We start from the raw sequence: 20,791 nt of genomic DNA, 5'->3' as shown, positions 1-20,791 counted from the left end.
CTTGCTGAAGATTTCACAAACTCAGAGGATCAGGCTACCCCTAAAATAAGAGTCTGGTTTAGGCTTTTCAAATATGCTTTTACTTGGAAGCTAATATTTACGGCACAGTGCGGTTGTCGAAATTGAGACATGCTATAAAAAGAGCTTTATTTTTAAACCAAGGTACATGAGATCAAGCTGTTTTCATGTTTTTAAAACCAAGAAACCTTCCATCTGTCAGTAATAGAGAGGACAGTTTCTGTGCCACCACACATCAAAATTCACAAAACCATGAGTCATACTTAATGTTATTGGAGGGGGTAAAGGTTTCTGCCAATATTTTTGTTTGTAGGGTGGGGTTATTTTAACATTTAGAAGATTTGAATATTTTGTTGTCCTGATTTACTGGTGTTTTAGTACTTCGAACTCAAATGTACTGCCTCCCCAGTCCCACACCTTTTGGCTCTACAGCCCATTCATTACTTTTGCATATTAGGCACAAAAAAAATCACCTTTGCACCTTGGCTCACCACATCAGTTTATTCACCTACAGCTTCTGTGGTTCCTCTGTATCCTGAGGGAAACACATGTGCACCTTGTAATTCCCCATGCTAAGATTTTACCTGAACAAAGGAGATGAGCTGTCTTTTCAGTTGCTAACACTACCACCAAAAAAATGAAGTTGAGCTATTCCTATTATTTCCTATTTTAATTTACTTCCCTATTCTTTTCTGTAGCAATCCTTACAAATCAACAAGCAGCCATAACTATAGAAATTACTTGAGAAAGTTAACTTCATAACATTAATATGAGACACTGTTAATATTGAGACACTGTTTCTGAATCTAGTTCAATTTTTGAGTAAAATCAGTCCTACAGTCATCAGATACATGAGACAGACATGAAATAATCTTGGAAGTGGCAAGTAGCACCCACTGACTAATCCATTCTTATATGGGACACTTGGGTAGTGCTGGGAAAAAAAAAGGTTCTCTTCTTGTTAAAACTCTTCTGGCTCCCACCCTCTTTTGAACATATTCTCTGAGACTGTGATTAGGTGAAATCACTAACTGGAGGTGCTCATGGGCATGGTGTGCAAGATGGAATGGTGGCTCTCAGCATCTCCCAGTCCTGGGAATTACTCATGGCTCCCAGCAATGCTCTTGAAGAGCCCTACTTGGCCACAACAAGAGGCATGCCACACCTTGGTGTCTGCCCACAGCATCTCCCCCAGGGCTTTGCTCCCTCCTGTGGTCAATGTATCACTACCTTGCCCAGTGTACCCCCAGGAGTTGCTGGCTACTTACTCCTGTTTCTTGACTGTCTCACATTTGTCCCCTTATTTATTCTGTGCTGATCAGAATTCAAGAATTTAAAAAAAAATCATTAATTTTTCCTCATCAGTGAGAAATACTGCATGTGCGCTGTAGGAAGCAGTTTGTGTATTTTTTCTTAATAAAAGTCATAGCGACCAAACTCTTTAAAAAACACTTTCATTCTAAAATCAAAAACAAACCCAACCCCAGATGATGGAAAGCATAGAGGTATTTTTTGCCACACAGAGGAGGTACTACAGTTTTGCTACCCCTAGTCTAGCACGGCCCAAAAGCCAGAGGATGCTGCTACCTGGCATAGAAAACACTCTACAGCAAGCGAGTGCTTGTGAATGTGATGAGCACGAGTTGTGGGAGACTGCCTGCAAGCTCTATGCTACCCTAATGCCAGGGCTTAGGAAACAGATGGTGCTTGCCAGCAGTTGGCTTGGAAGGCAACAGCTACAGTGGGTAAAGTTATTCATTAACTGCTTAGTGGTAAGGGGGTGTAGGAAATCAGATCTCTGTGATTTAGCAAGGGAACACAGTTTAAAACCACCAGAAGCTTCAAGGTAAAGTTCATCTGTTCCATTCTGTTGTAAAGTTGTGTTAGGTTGCACTCAAAATAAAATTGGTCACTACCTTATTGGGAAATCCACTATGTTTTAATTAAACCAGGCCTGCTGCTGGAGTGAGTACCAGTTATTACCCTCCAAGTCAGATAACAGCCCAGAGCATTTTTTGATTTATTGGATGCGATGTGGTAAATTAAAAAGGAGACAATCTCATTAGTTTGATAGATAGGATGCAAGCTGATACACTCTGTCCTGTGCAACTGAAAAGTGAGAAAAGGAGTTACTCCCCACCACGGCTCAGTGCAAAGAAGGATTTTGCTTGCAGTCTCTGGGTCTATTTGATGCCTAGGACATTGTGGGCTCTTTTATTGCACAGGTCACTCCTCTTCAGTTACCTTAGTCTCAGCAAAAGGGGACACTTTGAGTTAATAGGGAAGCAATGTCTTCCCTGTAAGAAAAGAAATTAGGAGCTTGATTTTAAATTAGGGTAGTCAAATCAGGCTAATTGCCCCATAGTAAAAATACACCTTTTTTGGCAATGAAGACAAGTCCTTGAGGCAGCAGCGGGTAGCTATATTAGCTATGCTAACTGAAACTGCTGCCTGTGCCTTCTGACAGTCCAGACCAATCCCTTCAGCTGAACAGCATCAACATACTCAAGTCAGAAGTTTTTGTATATGGTTGGGATTCGAGCCAAGAGCACAAACTGAGTTATATTTCAAGTTAACTTTGCAGTACAGAGAAGCCTGGAGCCAGGAAGTGTTTTGCTGACCAAAGCCAGAACAGGGAGTCCTGAAGAAATGTGAAGTACTTCCTTACTTGTAGGACAGCATGATGGTATTAAACTACTAGGAATTATGCAGGACAGATATGCAAAGAGACTGTGCTAGTAGTTCAATAGAGTTATGAGTAAATCAGACATTTAACAAAAAAGGGCTTTGTATTAAATCCTGAATCTTCTGTGCTTTCTCTTTTTCTAATTAAATCTTAGACCTAAACCCATACATAAAAATATCATTATGGATTACATGTTTCTTATGGCTCTAAGCTTTCACAAAATAATTTGCTTTATATATGTTTACAAAATTATTTGCTTGCTGTTCTCTCCATATAACTCAATAGACACCTTTCCAAGCCATACAATATTATACAAATTCAAATTTGAATGACAGTTTCTATCACAGTCTTCAAATTATTCTGCAGCTGCTGCACATGCAGTGTCTTCTTTCAATAAGGAAGAAATAAAGTGCAGTTGAAACTTAGCACCTAACTATTACCAGTGCAAAAGAAAAGACTATTCAGCTAAAGTGAGGATCATCTTCTGATGTTTATATAAGACAGGGAGGTCTTAAGCAAATCTCAAGAGTTCTTAGGGAATGTGATGGTATAAATGATAATGAGTTCCATCTCTCTAATCTGCACTAAATCCACACAAATATGAAAACAAGCTTTTGTCACTAGCACTAGAAGAAATGTCTGAGTAGACACTAGGAGCAGGTCTAATGAATAACAAGGTGGGGGATTTTTTGGTTTTGTTTTTTTCTGCACAGCCTCTTTCCAAGGCAGAATCACTCTTTACCTTTTTAGGTAAAATGCACCCAGCAGGGGATGTACTCCAGTTCATCATGTGGAACCTACTTATGCTGACAGAAACTAGAAATAAAATGGTTTTCCCACTGCAAGAGTATCTTCCCACGTAAATTACCATATCCAGCCTGTTCCAACTTAATATCAGTTTCTTTGTGATAACATGGAGTTGCCAAGCAACAGAAAAGACAGAGTCACAGCTCTGGGCAGTCAGTCAAAAGCTCATTGTCAGTCCCACTTCTCAGGACATTCTTTTTCTAGACTCCGCTGAACTTTTTTTCCATATTTCTTCCTAGTCAAAAAAGCAAAGCACTGCTTTCCTTTTTCTGGTTTGGTGTTGTTTTTGGGTTTTTTTTTTAGCAGTGCTTGGGAATGCTAGAGTTTATTTTTGTTAGAAACTTTCTATTTCAATATCCTGTTAGAAATTTTCTGTCCCTTTTAACCAATAACAGCTCTGTGCAGTGTGCTTATATCGTCAAAATGCAGCCTGGGAAATGACAATTTAATTGGCTGTATTCATATCTTTGAAAATTTCATTAAAATCTCTCTAACTCTTCCATGTAAAGACTCATTTTTTTCTCAATACACATTTACCTGATTTACCCATTACTTTTGGCTTATTCCCTACAAAACTGCAAACTAGGGTGGCCATAAAGGCATACAAGGGCACCCTGGGAGTGGGATTCCTTTTGCTTTAATGATATTTTAGGTGTTTTCATAAAGAGCCATAAAAAGAACTGCAAAAAGCTCTAAAATATTGAAAAAATATAAAGTAGTTTAAAAAGTAGAAATTGCTTCCTCCTTCCTACATATTTTCAGAGAGATTCCATAGCTCTGTTCAGATTTAATATTTCAGGAGATTTTATGGAAAGTCAGAATCAGCTTGGTCATGGTTTATTGGCTTCTTTCTTATGAAGGAACTTAGCATTTGAAACTATTACTTCTAGGGAGCTTGATCTGGGAGAAATAAAACAGCCCAGATTTAGTGAGCATTTGGGCATAAATATAGAAGTTATTTTGGGGAGCAGACAAATGCCTTGGCGTCTAACTAGTTCTTGCTCTATTAGTTTCCTGTGCCCTTTTTCTATGGACTTGAGCTCCAGATAATCAGTTAAAATGAGTTAATTATACAAAACTCATTTTAATTTACACTAAGAAGCATCTCTTGTTGAAAAGCTTTCCTTGTTTTGCTGCTGCACCTAATTTCTTCTGCATCTTGGCAGAATTTATATATACAGTCCATGTAAATTTATTTGATCCCTGGTTTTACATACTGTACTAATTTGTATCAGCAAATATTCTTCCCCACAGCTATTAAAACAATGGAGCAATGTTGCTTGGAGTCAACAGATGGCACTGAAACACACTGTCTCACTTTGGGAAGAAATCCACATGAAAGTTGGGAAAAAATATTATGGGAAAGATAGTGGATGATCCTCTTACATGAGAGAGAACAGAGAGGAAAGGAATTGTAATAGCACTTTTTTTTCCAACCAATGTTATGAATTTTTGTACAACTATTAAAAATTAAAAAAAAAAACATTTAGGAACTAATAACCTGAGAGCCAAATTGCTTATGCAAATGCACATTAATTTTCCTTTACATCTTTTACATGGCTGCAGATTATTTTCACTCAAATTATGGCAAAGAAGCCTGCAGTACACATGTAAGATATGAGATATTTCTAGCTTTGCAGCACAGTCGAGTACAAAAGGAGAGAAACATGACTGAGTAGATTCACTGATGAAAGTTCAAGAGGAGTGAGATTATTTCAGCTACTGACTTATCCTCAAACAATTTCCAGGTATTTGCTAGTGTATCCATGATAACTCTTGCCTATTTCTTTAAAAGTGACTTCTGAAAAGGATATATCTCATGCAGAACAAACTCTCAAAATCTGCAAAATATCTATGACTATGTTTATGTGTATGTATGTACATATACAAGCAACAGGAAAACATCATTTTTCTTCTAGTAGACTTTACTGCAATATAGAGCTGTTGGGTGTTCTGAAGGTTTGTCAACAATAAAATCCAATTTTTTTAAAAAATTGAATAATAATGACAATACATTACAGTACATACTTTATCTACTTAAAACAGAGCCTTGTTCTAACTCCATGTTTCTTAATTTTGAAAACGCTACAGCGAGATCGCTGAAAAAGTTTTGATTTTCTTTTTTTTGTATTTTAAAAGAACTATATTAAAATGTTTGAGAAAAAATCATTTAAAGCAGATTTCCTTTTGTTTCATTTACTTAACTTTGCCTGCTTGTGTACCAGATTTAGCTTTTGCACAGGTCATATTACTGCAATCCCTTTCTAATTAAAAATGAGACCTTCTGAAGACTGAAGATTTGGAAACATTTGAGTATTTGTTTCCAAGTGACACATTCTGTAATATGAACTATTCTGGACTACAAATCAGCAGCACAGTTCATGGTGTTAGTTCTAATATCTAAGCATGTATTTACATGTATTTACATGAGACCTCTTAGTGTTGTTTTATTAATAAGTGCATGATAAATATTAATATTTTGTCATTGGTTGTAATGATAAAGTGCAAAAGGAAAACAAAGGACAAGAGCTCCAGCAAATGATTGCAGAAGCTAGAAAGATGAAACTTGCACAAAGATTTCGTGTTTTTCAGTATAAAAAAAAAGTTAAGTGTGTTCATTTACACTGCTGAAGTTTAGTTTTTATATATTCAGAAAAAACAAACCTCATATCCTGACCTTAACCAGAATAAATTGAATTCAAAATTCTCATATTTCACCAACACCCAGAGTAGAGTCAGAGGCCATAAAGTAAGCAGCAGCTGCAGGTGACTGGCCCAAGCATCCCACCCCTCCAAACACAGAGAAGAGCTGGGTGCTACTGCTGCACACACAGCTCTGAAACAGCAGCACATCATTCCTGGCTTTGCTCATCTTTTACTGTGCTGCATCATCAACAGTCCACAAAGCTGAACCCACCAGAGGCCCTCAAACTCAGGCGGCCATTCTGTGAACTACCTTTTCAGGCAACCATAAGAGTAAAACATTCTGGAGTCAGTATAGCCACAGAGCATTTGGATAATGAACATTAACCCAAAATCAGAAATTCAAGGCAAAAGGTCACTAAATAGCAAAGTCCTCAGTAAGGGAATCCAGCTTCTGAATCACACTATGCACACACCACCTCCAAATTGCCATTCTCATGGTAAGAAAATTTTCCCCAAGCCTTTCCAGGAAGCCCTCCATGCTAATCTGCACAAATTGAAAGAAATCTTTCCTTTGTTGGAGAATAAAAGTGATTCATTCACTGCATAATTTAATGGTCTGGAGAATCAGGTGGTGGAGGCAGAAAGGCATGTAGAGGTAATTGAGTCTGAAATCATTGATCTGAAGAAAACGGAACCAGAGCATAAATCCATTGCCAACTGAAATCAGATCTTTTGCTCACAGAAGGAATGGAACAAATAGAAAAACAGGTACAGCTGAAGACAAAATGGAAAGGGATGTCTCCCAGAGGGAGCTTGCTATTGACCCTTACAGGACTTCCAGAGACCCAGAAAAAAAAAGAATGCATCCAGAAAGGTTTCCTCTGAAATCATGGGGCTAATGAAAAGCAAACTGTTGGTATTCTTTGCAACAAAAGCAGGGCAAAGTATTCACAGTAAACAGTTTTTTCACTGAAATGTAGTCTCTTTCTTTCTTGGGCACACATTTTCACACAACACATCATTATTTCTACACAGTTAGTGCTGCTATAAATTATTTGACAAGTGTTTTAGGTGGAAATATTTTGGTACATCATTTACTCATGAAACTACACATAGGAATATGGCTTGAGGATTAGATATGTTAATTAAAGGCACTCTGATTGAAACCCCATGTACAGTTTTATTCCCTGAAAAAATGAAAATCACTTTTAGAGTCTGGTGTCGAATTTTAAACTTTTGTAATTTCAAATTCAACATTATTTACTTTCCCATTAAAATCTCCATAATCTATTAAAAGAAACTATTTGTCTTAACTCTGAATAGTCAGTTTGACAATGTTGATTAACCATGAACCTGCAGCTTTAATTCTCTTTAAGGTGACTGACAGTAAGAAGAATGTATTTATTTTGAAAATAGGCTATGAGAGAGACCATGCCAAATATTTCATTCTACAGCTTTGCCAATTTCATGGATCTACAGTCTGGCTACCTCGTACAAATGATGTTGAAAACTAGCTGCACAAAAAATTACAGATATTCAATAACGGATCATAGGATAAATCCTATTTCTGACTCCTCAGATGTATCAAACGAGTAATTGAAAAATTGTTATTTTTTGTGTGATTGCTCCAGCTTATGCCCAGTCACCATCTGAAAAATTTACCATTCAAGATAAATATATCAGCAAATAATGGATAAAAGATTATCAGTACGTCAAACAACCTCTGTATTAAGCACTCTAATAAAAGTATAATTTAGTAAGAACTTTGAACTTGCTTCAAGTTACAAAAGAAGGGGAATGCAAGAGAAGAGTTCCCTGGCTGTATTCCCCAGAGCAGTCCAGGTATCTAGTTCTGGGGAGTGCTCAGCATAGGAGAATCACTTGGGAAATGATAGTGGTGGTTCCTGAGTTGATGTATGTTTTGTTAAATGAACTTTAAAAGTGAGCTCTTCTTTAATGTCTGCTGACCCATAAGAGTTACATCTGCACTTCTAATTGGCATAGTGGTTTGATTATTTTATCCACTGGCTCAAAATGGTTGTTGCTTTCATAATCCTCCAATTTTGGCTTCAAAAGAGTTTTCATGATTGCATCAAAAAAGCTTAAAAAGGTCAGTTCAAAATGCTCAAAGCCCCAATGGCAGGTGAAAAGTGAAAATATTTTACTGCATACTTTGAATTTAAGACTCATCTATTAAATAGGAATACTTGAGGATGAGGCCTTAGTTAAACTGACTTTCATCTTTCAGGATATAGGAACAAAACAGTCCATCCCTTTCTGTGCTTTAGGATCTTCCTGACAATGTAAGTTTAGTGGAAACCAAAGGTTAGTGCATATATTTTAATGGGGATTTTAGGGTGTTTTTTAAAAGACAGATGAGCATTGCAACAGAGTGACCTCTCATTTGAGCACATTCTGATGGGTAGCTTATCCCTTTGAACTAGTGCTTGAAATCTGTCCCAGAGCAGAGAAAATAATTTTTTTTCTGAGAAATGCAAATAATTTTGGGGGGAATATTTTTTCTGAGAAAAAATTTTCTTGTTTCACAGAAGAGAATATGTCTGAGGGGCTCCAAGTGCACTGACCCTACAAGCCCTAATAAAAATGCTTAGCTGCAGGACTGAAAACCACTACAGAAATAAAAAAGGCCAATGTTTGTCATAGAACATAGAAAGACACTAATTTTATCATAAGAACAGAAGTCTATGAAACAGGTAAATGGAAGAAACAGACAGCAGCTAGTAAAAATTTTGCCAGAAAAATAACCCCATTTTTTGGAGGAAGGAATGTAGCATCATGAAAGACAGTAAAATAAGACAATAAGCAAGAAAATGGATGAAAAAAGATATTTAAATATTTTCAAGTAAGAAACTGTTTGACTTTAATTTTATAATTCATATTTAGATTAACAAAATGAAATGTTCACATGACCAACACTGATAAACGAGCTTGTCTTCTAAGATTTTTTTAACCTTTGAAATAACCGAGATTTTAAAATGTTTAAAAAAATATTGATGTCTTGTCTGTGAATGTCTATACAGGGACTTTACATCTCAGTGTATAATGTAACTCCTAATTCCTTTATAAAAGTGAATTTATCTTTTCATGAGACCTTACTGCCCTAATATTCTTAATTGCTGATCTAAATATTTTCTGACATTTTCTGCCCAATGGACAAATCTGTTGAACTAGGTATAAAGGGTTTTTTTCATACACTTACAGCCACCTTAAACAAAAAGGCCTGAGAGGAGACAATGATGTTGAAAACAAGCAAGTTTCATAATTGGCTGAAAGCTTATACTTGATTTTTCTCCCACCGGAGCACAAGGGCTCCTTATTAAAAACATAATAAAGGTAAAGATGAGCTCTTTGTTTGGTACAGTGGGATATGATGACAAATTAAAGAGTTGTTCAAACAGATCAGATTTAGGAAGGCCAACAGCCAAATAAAAGAGTGAGGGCTGGTAACATGGATGGGAACAGCACATTATCATGCCTCTGGGGATGATGGATTCAGATTATAATTCTTGCACTCAGTTCTATATCTGGGAAGCGCTCTTATGGCAACAAACTAATTGTAGCTATAACTTTCCTTATTGCCCTGCTACAACACCTTTAGGTGTTACTTCTGTTAGTAGAAAAAAAGCAGTCCACTGCTTACAGGATAAAGGATAAAAGATAAAAGGACAAATTTATTACAATTTTGTGTATATAATACTACAACCACTTTAGCTGCTTCACTTTCAGGAGTCTGGTGAGAATTTCATGTTACCCATAAAAATCAGCCTCCCAACAGCTCTGCAAACTAGCATTAAATCAATGGGATGTGTATTAGTAGCTGTGAAATCTATGATCTGTCATACCTTACAGGCAGGAAACTTGAAGCACACAGTACACTCTCTGATGGCAGGGGGTTTGGACTGGAAGACCTTTAAACTCCCCTTCCAACCCAAATCATTCTGTGATTGTGCTAAAAACAAATAAATTGGTTTGTAGAACAGGCAGAACAGTTTAGATGCTACTTCCTTAGATAGTTGTGCCTGCCAAGATGTTAGGCAAGGAATTAAAATTTTACAGTTGTATATATATTTTTCCACCTTTCATTTGGCTTCTCTATTTGGTTAACAGGCTAAAAGAGACAAGGCTCTCTTACATACCTTCTCAACATGTAGTAGCTCAAGGTAGACTCATATTACTTGGATACTACTATTTCAAATGTCACAATATATGGGAAGAGGATTATACAGAGAGAGAGACATGGAAACCCCTGCTCTAGGAACAAAAAAGAGTACTTCAAACAAGAGCAACCTCATCATGCTATCATGTCTTTATATATAATGCCGCTAAACCAGATCAGGATGTGGTACAATTGTAGTGTAACTGTGTATCTACAAACAAAAGCAAAGGTGATTACCGCTTCAGGCTGCCACTATGAAGATGTCCATTACATGTGTTTCATTTCTTTTCCTCACATAAAATTCCATTCCTACATAATAGTAGCTAATTTAGTGCCTAACTTCATGGTAGTGTAGTTACAGGGTTTTTTTCTGTTTAATCGTTTGCATTTGCTTGCTGTTGAATTTCCTTTTTTATTTTATTATGTAGTGTTTTCTGCCATAAGATCTCCTGAAGCTTTTGTTTTAGCTGTTCAGACTGAATTTTTATCATCAGACTACTCTACCTCAATCCTCACATCATCTTTTCAAAATTGTTTTTGCTGCTGAGTGCAGGTCTCAGCATGGATCCCTGTGGGATTTCACCGGGATTTCTCCCTTTTTATTTTTTTTTTTTTTTAAAGGCCAATTACTCTTGTGTTTTAACCTCTGACTTGTAATTAGTTCAGCAGAAGGTAAGACAGATGATGAAAGGACTGGAGCATATCTCTTACAAGGAAAGGATGGGGAGGCTGGCATGTTCAGCCTCCAGAAGAGATGACTGAGAAGGGTCTGTCATCAAACCTTATAAAAGTCTAAGTGAGGGTGGCAAGGGATGGAACTAGGCTCTTCTCAGCCAAGGAACAAGACAAGAGGCAATGGGAAGAGAGAGATGCACAGCAAGTTCTGCTTAATATAAGGAAGAACTTCTTTACTGTGCATATGACTGAGCACTGGAACAGATTGTGCAGAGAGGGTGTGGAGATAATGAAGTGTCTGAACACAATCCTGTGCCACATGCTCTAGGATGACCCTGCCTGAGCAGAGAGGTTGGACCAGATGAACCTCTGAGATCTCTTGCAACCTGACCCATTCTGTGATTTTGCGAATTTGTGTCTCAAAGAATATTAATTCTCATCTTATATGAGAGTAGTTTCAAAAAATACTTCTTGAAATCTTTGTCCAAAAGATTGAGCTAAAATACACACATATTAACTTGATTACCCTTATCCATATATTACCCTCACAGAATAATTCAGAGGACTCATCATGCATGAATTTTTTCTATTAAAAAAAAGGGTAGTTCAACACTTCCCCCATTGGAATTTCTCTTTATTAAAATTTCTATTAAGTTCCTTCATATATAGATCAGATGTATTACTCTACTGCTCTGTTCCTGTCAAATTCAGCCATTAATTCCTTTTAAAATATTTGGTCATCCTGTCATCTTCCATTCCTCTGATTCCATGGTTGCATATCCCACAGTTCATCAGTTGTGTGTTTTAGTTCCCTCAAAATTCTGGAGCATCTGCCATAAAATCACATCCTTTGTTTCTTTTTCTTTTTTTTTCCCCCTTAAAAATTCTCTAAACATTTCCCAGTCAAAAATCAGCCCACAGACACATGTTCTGTTCCAGTCACAATTATGCAATGCCTAATATGTACTAAGGAATCCTTCAATATAGGTCATGAAAGCTTTCCATATACTAAAGAAAGAAAAATTTTGGACAAATTAGATTATACTTTCTCACCTTAGCTGAGCTTGGGAAAAAAAAGAAGTTTGAAAAGCTGAAAAAAAGTCTGAGAAGTCTGAAAAGCAGATCTGTGTAGGCAGCATTTTCATCATTTGTGTCAGGTTCACCTGAAGAATGGCCCATTGGCAGTTTGCCACGTGCCTTAATGATCTGGCTGCCAACTTTATTCTTGGATGCCAAATGCTCCCCATGGTTTTTTTCCAGACAGGTTCTTTCTTACACAGTAGAGGGACAGGTGATATTTGATTGTAAAAGCCAAACATTCCAGTATCATACTAAAGTTTGAAAAAGGAGCATAGATTTGTCTTACAAACATCTTTGAATGAATGGCAGAAGACTTAAGAAATTATGACCTACCTTTCCACATCATCATACAGGCAAGATGATTTTATAGGTAAGGTAACCCCTATTTTTTGGATCTTAAAGGAGGAAGGCTTGTACAAAAAGAGGAAGGCTTGTACAAAGGTTCATATATCTCTAAGAGCAAGAGCTCTTTGATCATATATGATACATGACAGGAATTTGCTGTGAGGTATTATTCTTTTCAAATCTCTTTTTTCTTTTTAAACAAACACAAAAAATCTGGAACCAATGTATTTTATTTCACAGCTGTGAATACTCTACTAAAACATACTTGAAATAAACGATTTGCAGTAGTCTTTGTTGAGAAATTATGCTTTATTCTTAAGCTTAGACAGTCAGTAAAATGAGTATTCTTCTAAACATATCACTGTAACTGAGAACACAGACAATCTTAAAATAGCAACAATTATAATAAACAATAGTGGTTTTAGTAATAGACTATATTTTTAAAGGTCAGTAATGGTATTTTTAAATAAAATGCTAGCAATGTACTCTAAATGTATGCTATGAGGAACATAAGCATATAGCTGCCAGACAATCTCAATGAATGATTTCACTGTTGAATTATGAAACCATTGTGTTTGATATTATTATACACATACAATCCAGATCTGCAGCAGATCATGTTCAAGAAGAATTCCAAGCAGCTTGAGCTCATCACTAACCCTAGGCCAAGAAGGGCTTATAGATAATAATTAAATAAATCTATGGATTATACCTAGTTTTTACAGTTTCTATAGTGTTATTCTTTGGTCATTGTGACAAAAGCGTGGTTAAGGTAGAACAGAAAACATTGATTATTTCTTTTTCTCTAAACCATAGAGATATGCAAGAACACACCCACATAGCATTTTCAAACAGATGGGCACAAAATGTCTCGTACAGGTTCTTCTTTCACATCTGTTCTACAATTGTTTTCTTAATGTTTGTTTCTATAGATCAACTCCTGATGTTCAAAATACTTGTTTTCTCGAGGACACAAGAAAACATACGACCAATCCTCTTACCTTTAGCAGGTAAGTTTGGCAGTCACTGACATAATCATACTCCAGCCCATCGAAGGTGTAATAGTGTCGGTCTCCATAAATGGTGCACACAGCAGGGCAGGGGTAACTGGTGCAGTTAAAGACGCCTCTCCGACAAACACTGAAAGGAAAACCAACAGTCAGTGTCTCCTCATAAAGGCAGTCTTCTGCTGGATATTTTAAAGAAAATGCTTTCTTATGTTCTTTATTTCAAATCATACAGAAATTCAGGAATGGAATAAAATTCTCAGACCTTGAAACAGAGAGCTATACTGTGAATTGCTTCAGAAGATACTGGGGATGCATGGCAAGTACTGAACATTTTGCCATTAGCCCATCTGTGCAATAAAAATGCATTAAAAATAAATGCAAAATCTCAAAGTTTGCAGGGCTTATGCAAATATTTACATCACTGCCTCCAGTATAGATAAGGCACAATGCCACAACATGCTCATTCATAAGACATCATTAGTCTATTTTTTCTGAATTTTGATAAAGGTCTGCAAATTTTCAAAGGAAAATACCTCCAGTTGCTACCTGTAAAATTTCAGGATATCAGACAAATAAGGAATGAGTTTAGGAAATTAATGCTGATATTTTGCAAGATTACTTTTCCTGTCAGTTACATTCAGTGGCTTACACAAATTTATATGAAAGTAGTACTGGCATACTCTGTTTTTGCTTGTGTAAGTGTAAATCCTCAGTTGATTTGCCAGTGTGGTATTAAACTGATTAAAAGTTGCCATGCCAATTTTTTTCCCATTATTAAATATACACTTAACTGATTATAGATATTTTGGCTAGGAAATAAGCATATCTCTCTTTTTCTCCTTGGTTGTCTTTCATTATATTCTATTCTGCAAAATGCCATGTCTTCATTTCAGAGACTAACAAATATGTGTGGAATTAAGCGTTTGTTCTTGACTGCTTTTTAATTTGGATATCTTCAGCTTCCTTTTCAGATCTGAAAAGACACTCAACCAAAGTCTTCCTACTTATCCAAGCCTATCAGTAGGCCTAATAAAAGATATATCCTCTAACTATCTATAAACAAGAATATATATTTTTGATTTTCAAAGTACGCAATGCATTTTCTGTATCAGCTTCACTTTGGGTTTAGATCCATTTGATTTGAAAGTATGCAGAATGAACTCACCAGGTGTAACATGGAGTAGCTATCACTTCTCCTGACAGAAATTCTCTGTCTTTCCAGGTGCATGGACAACTGTCAGGAATATAACATTTCCCTCTGTGCTCAGCCATCCTTCAAAAAAAAAAAAGTTATTAAGATGAAAGAGTAAATCCAAAAGATCAATGTAACTGAATGTGTAGTGTATTGTTGAAACCCCATCAAGAGCAACCAGTCTTCCACCCAACTAAGGAAAATTGTTTCATCAGCAAAAGTTGTCCAAATCAAATGATCTCCACTGTGCACAGCTGGGGACCTGGCCGAGCCCACAGCTGCTGCTCTCTCTCTATCTAGAAAGGGATATGTTAGTGTGGGATGCAGCTCCCATGCAGGAGTGTCAGTAGTACAGGTATTCCTCTCTGAAAACTCCGGAGCATCTGGGTATCATGTGAGCTGCTGAGGCTGCAGCCAGATTGCCCTTCCCTCTCTGCTGCTCTCTTGTCCTGCTGTGCCAGGAAGCAACTGGACTGGAGTGCCTGCTCCTCTGCACAGACAGCACCTGTCCTGTTCTGAGCACACAACAGGGAGCTGGGCTATGGCACCTGCTACACAGTTTGTGAAGAGCAATGGTGGAGGCTGCCTGCCTACACAAGGGAAGCTGAAACAACTAACCAGGTTGAGACAAAACAGGCATTTAATCCAAAAAGTGTCAAATCTAATTAGATCAGTAAGCCACCCAGATATATGGTTATGACACACTTGCTATCTCAATTCCACCTATTTAGCAATTTTAACTTTCTTAACAAAAACGTTACTGACATTCCTAGTGCTGTTCTTTAGGAGAGCAATTCCTGGAGTTGTCACGCAACACATGGCTCAAAGTACAGCCTAGAGATTGTTTCACTGGAAGTTGAAAGGAATACACAGTTTTGTTTTCTTCACACCATTACTAGTTCATTAAACAGTAATCAGCTCTAAGTAAAAGAGTCAAGTGTTCAGAAAATTTCTCAAGGATAGGAAAATACCAGAAGAGATGGCTTGGGAAGGTACTTAGTCTCTGTCAATAGAATCTAAATGTCTCCCAAGACATCGGTATTGCTGGTGCTGCCCAAAGGCAGAAGATTAATGTAGCCCTAGAAGTTCCTTTCCACACTACTCTTTGCATCTGCAACTCAGTTTAGCACCATATCTCCAACTCAGTGTGAGGCTGACCTTCAGTCTATATTTGGTATCTTTGAATTTACTGTCATCCTCACCTCATTTCCTCATGAAAATTTGGGCTGTTATATTATTCAACTTCTAAAGTATATCAGAGACTTCCAGTGTTTCTAATTGTTTGTCACCTCTTCAGCTACTAACTAAAATAACAACAAACTGTTGTGCAAGAGCTTTAACAATAGAAAATGTAAACCATTTTTACTTTAGGGAGACCATTCTTTTGCATACTAGAGCCCATCATATCATGGTTTCCCAAGGGAAAGGGTTTCAATACCACACACAAGCACTTTACTTCACAAGCACCATAAATACCTAGAGTGCTAGAATAAGGTACCAGTCTCCAGGGGAATTCAGGATTCCACCCCAAAAGCTTAGGTCATTCAGTCAAACAATGGGTAGTAGTAGAAATAAGGTGGGAAAGGAGAACCAAGGAGAAGAAACGCAACTTAAGAGAAATTTTAAGACTGCACTACAGTACAATGTCTCACATCAAGTTTTTAATGACTTGTCCACTTAGATTTAATAGCATGAGATATATGTTCAACATTTTCCTATATAAAAAAGAGACCTTTTGAAAATAATTTTTAAGATAATACAGCTGTCCCCTTCCAAGTTAAAAGCCATTTTTGGACCCATGAGGCTGAAAGTCATTAATTAAGTGCATTTAACAATGAGGACATTACTAAATGCACTGTGTTATACACTTACTTTTCAACCTCATAGCAAAAAGACTGCTTATTCTCTTATGTAATAAAAATAATTCATGTGTTTTACTCTATTATTTGATAGAAAACCAGGATTTTGCTTGTCTGTACTCCTGTTATATCTCAGAAAATAATCAAGTAATACTCAATTTGAAATGGTATGACTGTGAAAACAAGGCTTTAGCTGTTTTTTAAACTTCTATTTTAGTTTCTTCAAATTTTCAAATGAACTTTCAAGTCAATACTGTTAGTTTAATTTCATGTAAATATCACAGTGATGCTTCAGTTTGTTACTAGTTTTCTACTTTTACAGATCCATACACTTTTTGTGCTAAAATAATTGTTTATTCCCATAACACTAATGGTCCTGGAAGCTAAGTTCTCCATTGAGGCAGAGGTTTTAGAGGACTGCAGAACACCACGTAAGAGCTAGTGAAATCTTAAATAGCTCTGTCTGAAATCTACCTTCACCAGTGCTTAGTCATCTGTGAACATCACAAGTTGCAGGAAGGGGAATCATGACAGTCTCTTTTATACTCTGATCTGTGCACAACTGATACAATGTCAGGAGACCACCTGGCTACACACACAGTGAAACAAAATGGAAAGTTGAGAGAGAAAAAAGGGAGCATTCCACCTGAGATGAGAAGTAATTACAGCAATTTGCACAGTATATTTGACTCCTCAATCTGAAAATGAACACAGGAGGAGGAAATGGAAATGAATGGAACAAGTCGTGATTGATCCTGACACAAATAGAAGTTTTTAGATTTTATACTTGGATTTGACTCCTGCCAAGCTCAGCTGACTCTTTCTGGGCACCAAATCCAAACACAGAAGCTGAGAAAACAAGAAAAGGACAGAGGGAATGAAGGGAAATTGGGCAGAAACCAGTCCATACACCTGCCCTCCCTGCCCCTGACTGGGCACCAGCAATGTAAGCCTGAGTAGAAATTGAGGTGAGACAAAGACTTAGGCAGCAGTAAGCAGGAGCACAAATGGTTTCCATCAAAATATTTTGTCATGTTTGCTTTTACATTCAAATAAACTAACTGTGCAAATGGTGGAAGTCATCTCCTGTACAGATAGTTCCAAATACCAGCCAATTGGAATAGCAGCAAGCTGGATATCTGATGGCCTTTTAGCTGTTACTGTGTGTCTGTGACAATTTATAGAACAATAGCTTCAAAATTAGAAGTGTGATACCACTGGAATTTAACAAGCAAAAAAATGTGCAGAGTTGAATTGTGGAAAATATGCATTTGGCTCGTGCTTCAGGTTGGTCCATCAAAGCTTACCCAGGGGGGCAAATGCAGCCACTTGCACAGGGTGGTGAGGGGACACAGGAGAAGTTCATGGCAAGGTTCGCACAAGAGATCCCACAGTTCACACCGGCTGCTGGTAACCCAGGCACAGGAGATCTGCAGTCATAGTAGATTTTTCCTTCAGGGCATATGTGAACTTCAAATGCAAAATGAAGGTGAAATAAGATCAACTGCTCTTTTGCACTGAAGGTTTTCTATTTGTATTTGTTCACAATCTATTTATTGGGATACAAAGGGAGGTTACATTACAGTTCATATAAGACCGCAATTGGAATAACAGTCGATGACATCATCTATATTACAGACACATAAAATTAATATGGGTACTAATGTAAAAGAAACAATAATATTATGCATCTGGATGTATGTGTCCAGGATCTCACACATAGTCCATTCTTAATGACAGAATCATTACACCTTAGGCAGAAAAAACCCTTAGAAGTGCAACAATTTTCAAAGTACTTCTAAATACATTAGAAAAGCATTAAAAATTTACTTGTTAGACATCAAAGTCTTAAAGCTTCCTAAACAGGGACAGTGAGCCTAATTATAGGTATTCCCATGAGAACACATTGACCTAGATGGCACATTAAATTATTTATTTCTTTTAATTTTCCAAGTGACTGAGTAGCAGAATTTGCTACAGAAAAAGAGAGAAATTCCCCCAAGACTATTTGTGCTCCTAACCTCCAATTTTAAATATTTTGTGATATAAAGCATCTCATCATTTAAACACATATGAGGAGAAAACCATATTAATATCCAATATCAAATTCTCTATTTGTGCAACTTTTATACGGAATAAGATTATAAATTACCTATGTCTTCTGTAGTGGCTTCAATACATTTCACTGTTCCATTCAAACATTGACTAGAAAAAAAAAGGAAACCCATGTTTATTCAAGGAAATATGCTTTGTAGTCACCATGTTAAAAAATATTATACAATTCAATCTTATTTAAGCAGCAGAAATTAGGAGGAGAAAGAGGATTAAAATCCAAAAGCTTGAGCTCTGCCCAATACTGTCTTGGTAGTTTCTAATTCCTGATCTGTAAAGAGGGCCTAAATTCATAGTTTATGTACTACATAATTTCCTAACTTCCACTGAAAGAAAAAAAAAGCTGAGTATGTCAACCCCTGTGAGTATGGAGGGCCAGGTGATTTAGGATGCAGGCAGTATAACACAAAACCTTATCCACCACAGCTTAAAGAATTTTCCAGGCATTTTGTTAAAATAATACCTGGAATATACATAACCCAATTTATACTAGGCTCTCTTATTACTAAGTATGCAAAAAAAAAAAAAATCTTGTTACAATAAACTTTCAATCTACATGAGAAAAATTCTCAAACTACTTTGTGTCCAAACTGTGATACAAGAAAGATAAAACTCTTGCAGTCCAACCTACCAGGAGCCTGTTGGCGTAGGAAGGATTTCTCCAGGCTGCAGTGCTTTGCCTTTGTAATGACAATGACAGCCAGATCTGTTAAAAGGATATTCATGCATTTAGGTAGAAAAGCAGAATGAAATGGGATTTAAGGGCCCTCTATCAAGTTGTTATGATATGCAGGTCTCATCATAACATTAACTTAATTCATTAGCTCAATCCTTATATGTACAATATTCTTTGAAAGACAAAAATTTAATGATACTCAGGCTGTATTGAAGTCAGTGGCAAAATTCATATCATCTTCAGCAAAGCCAGGATTTTCTTCTATTTCTGTACATGTTTTTTTTTGCTGTTTCCATGCATTTTTCTAATAGAAAGGACTTTTCCTTTTCAGTCATGGGAGTAGAATGAAAACATGCATTTCCCATTCAAAGTATTCTTAATATCATGAGGTAGAGCAATTATCATAGCAAAATCCATTAACTGTGTGATAAGAGCCAGACAGGTTAGAAGTAGCAATAAAATTATCTAGAAACTATGAAAAAATGTGTGAATAAGAAGACAATTCACACTCTTGAATAGTTTAAAACAGTTTTTATCCCTACATTATGAACTTCACTGATCTTCCCAAAATATATGTTGCAATGAACAGAAATAATTCTGTAACTACCCATGGGGGTAGGCTTTAAAATTTTGGGTACGCAATATACAAAAACTTTTTCCTCTCACTGATTATTTCCTCCCATTTAACTGAAGAGCTTTGCATTGTGACACAGAAAAAAGACACTTCTAGCCACTCTTCCCCTACCATCCCTTTCTTTGTGGATTGTTGCTTTATAGATTGCTTCTCACGTTTTTTTCAAGTGCTACAAACAAGGTTTTCATGTGAATATGCTATCTCATGAATTAAAAGTTTCACTATCCTTCTCTAAAGCAGTTTGACAAATCTGCTCTAAAGTGAAGCACATACATGTGCACACAGTAACAGAGGAGTATTGACTGGTAAAACAGAATATTAAATCTTTACATATTGTTTGTTACACAATTGTCAATATTTTTTGTTATCTTCTCTAGGCAGTCTGCACCTTGAGGGAAACAGCAGAAAAGCTACTTTAAATCTTGCTGGAAAGAGGAAATTGTGTCCATACATATATTCTACTTTTTCATTACTTACATTGATACACAAAAGTTGACTGACTCTTCAAAATACTTCCCATCAGGACAATTACATCCTTCTGCACAGTCATCAGCACAGATATTTGCCATGGAAAGTGAAGCACAGGAATGTTTGCAAAAAGAAGAGCACTGATGATAAAGCATACCACTATGACACATCACAGCTGGAGGAAAGAGAGGGAGAATGAAGGGAGAACAGCATACTGTTAAAATGTGAAAAATGGAAAACAAAGTATTGTATCGTGGAAGTTCAAGAAAATCGAAGCAAAGTGGTCTCTTGTGGCACTGGGTTTAGTTGAAAAGCATGAGAAAAATATGCCATGTTACCAATTTCTGAAGTTAGATATATTAAGATGAAGGTGGGTTTTTGTTAAAATAATTTTTGACTGGAATCA

General features: G+C 36.6%; 1 protein-coding gene across 1 annotated transcript in view; it reads right to left on the bottom strand.

The window, feature by feature from the left end:
* OTOGL (otogelin like) overlaps positions 1–20,791 on the bottom strand; it is a 90,718-nt gene that overhangs the window by 42,558 nt on the left and 27,369 nt on the right. The window contains exons 20-25 of the mRNA XM_064701999.1: positions 20,395–20,560; positions 19,239–19,313; positions 18,648–18,700; positions 17,803–17,965; positions 14,610–14,717; positions 13,436–13,574 (exon numbers count right to left, since the gene is read on the bottom strand). Coding sequence (XP_064558069.1) covers positions 13,436–13,574; positions 14,610–14,717; positions 17,803–17,965; positions 18,648–18,700; positions 19,239–19,313; positions 20,395–20,560 — 704 coding nt within the window. The remainder of the gene's footprint in view (positions 1–13,435; positions 13,575–14,609; positions 14,718–17,802; positions 17,966–18,647; positions 18,701–19,238; positions 19,314–20,394; positions 20,561–20,791) is intronic.

The sequence above is a fragment of the Zonotrichia leucophrys genome, chromosome 1A (genome assembly GCF_028769735.1).
Source record: "Zonotrichia leucophrys gambelii isolate GWCS_2022_RI chromosome 1A, RI_Zleu_2.0, whole genome shotgun sequence".
Classification (NCBI taxonomy): Eukaryota; Metazoa; Chordata; class Aves; order Passeriformes; family Passerellidae; genus Zonotrichia; species Zonotrichia leucophrys.
The sequence above is the reverse complement of the archived record's forward strand: the minus strand, read 5'-3'. Positions and strand labels throughout refer to the sequence as shown.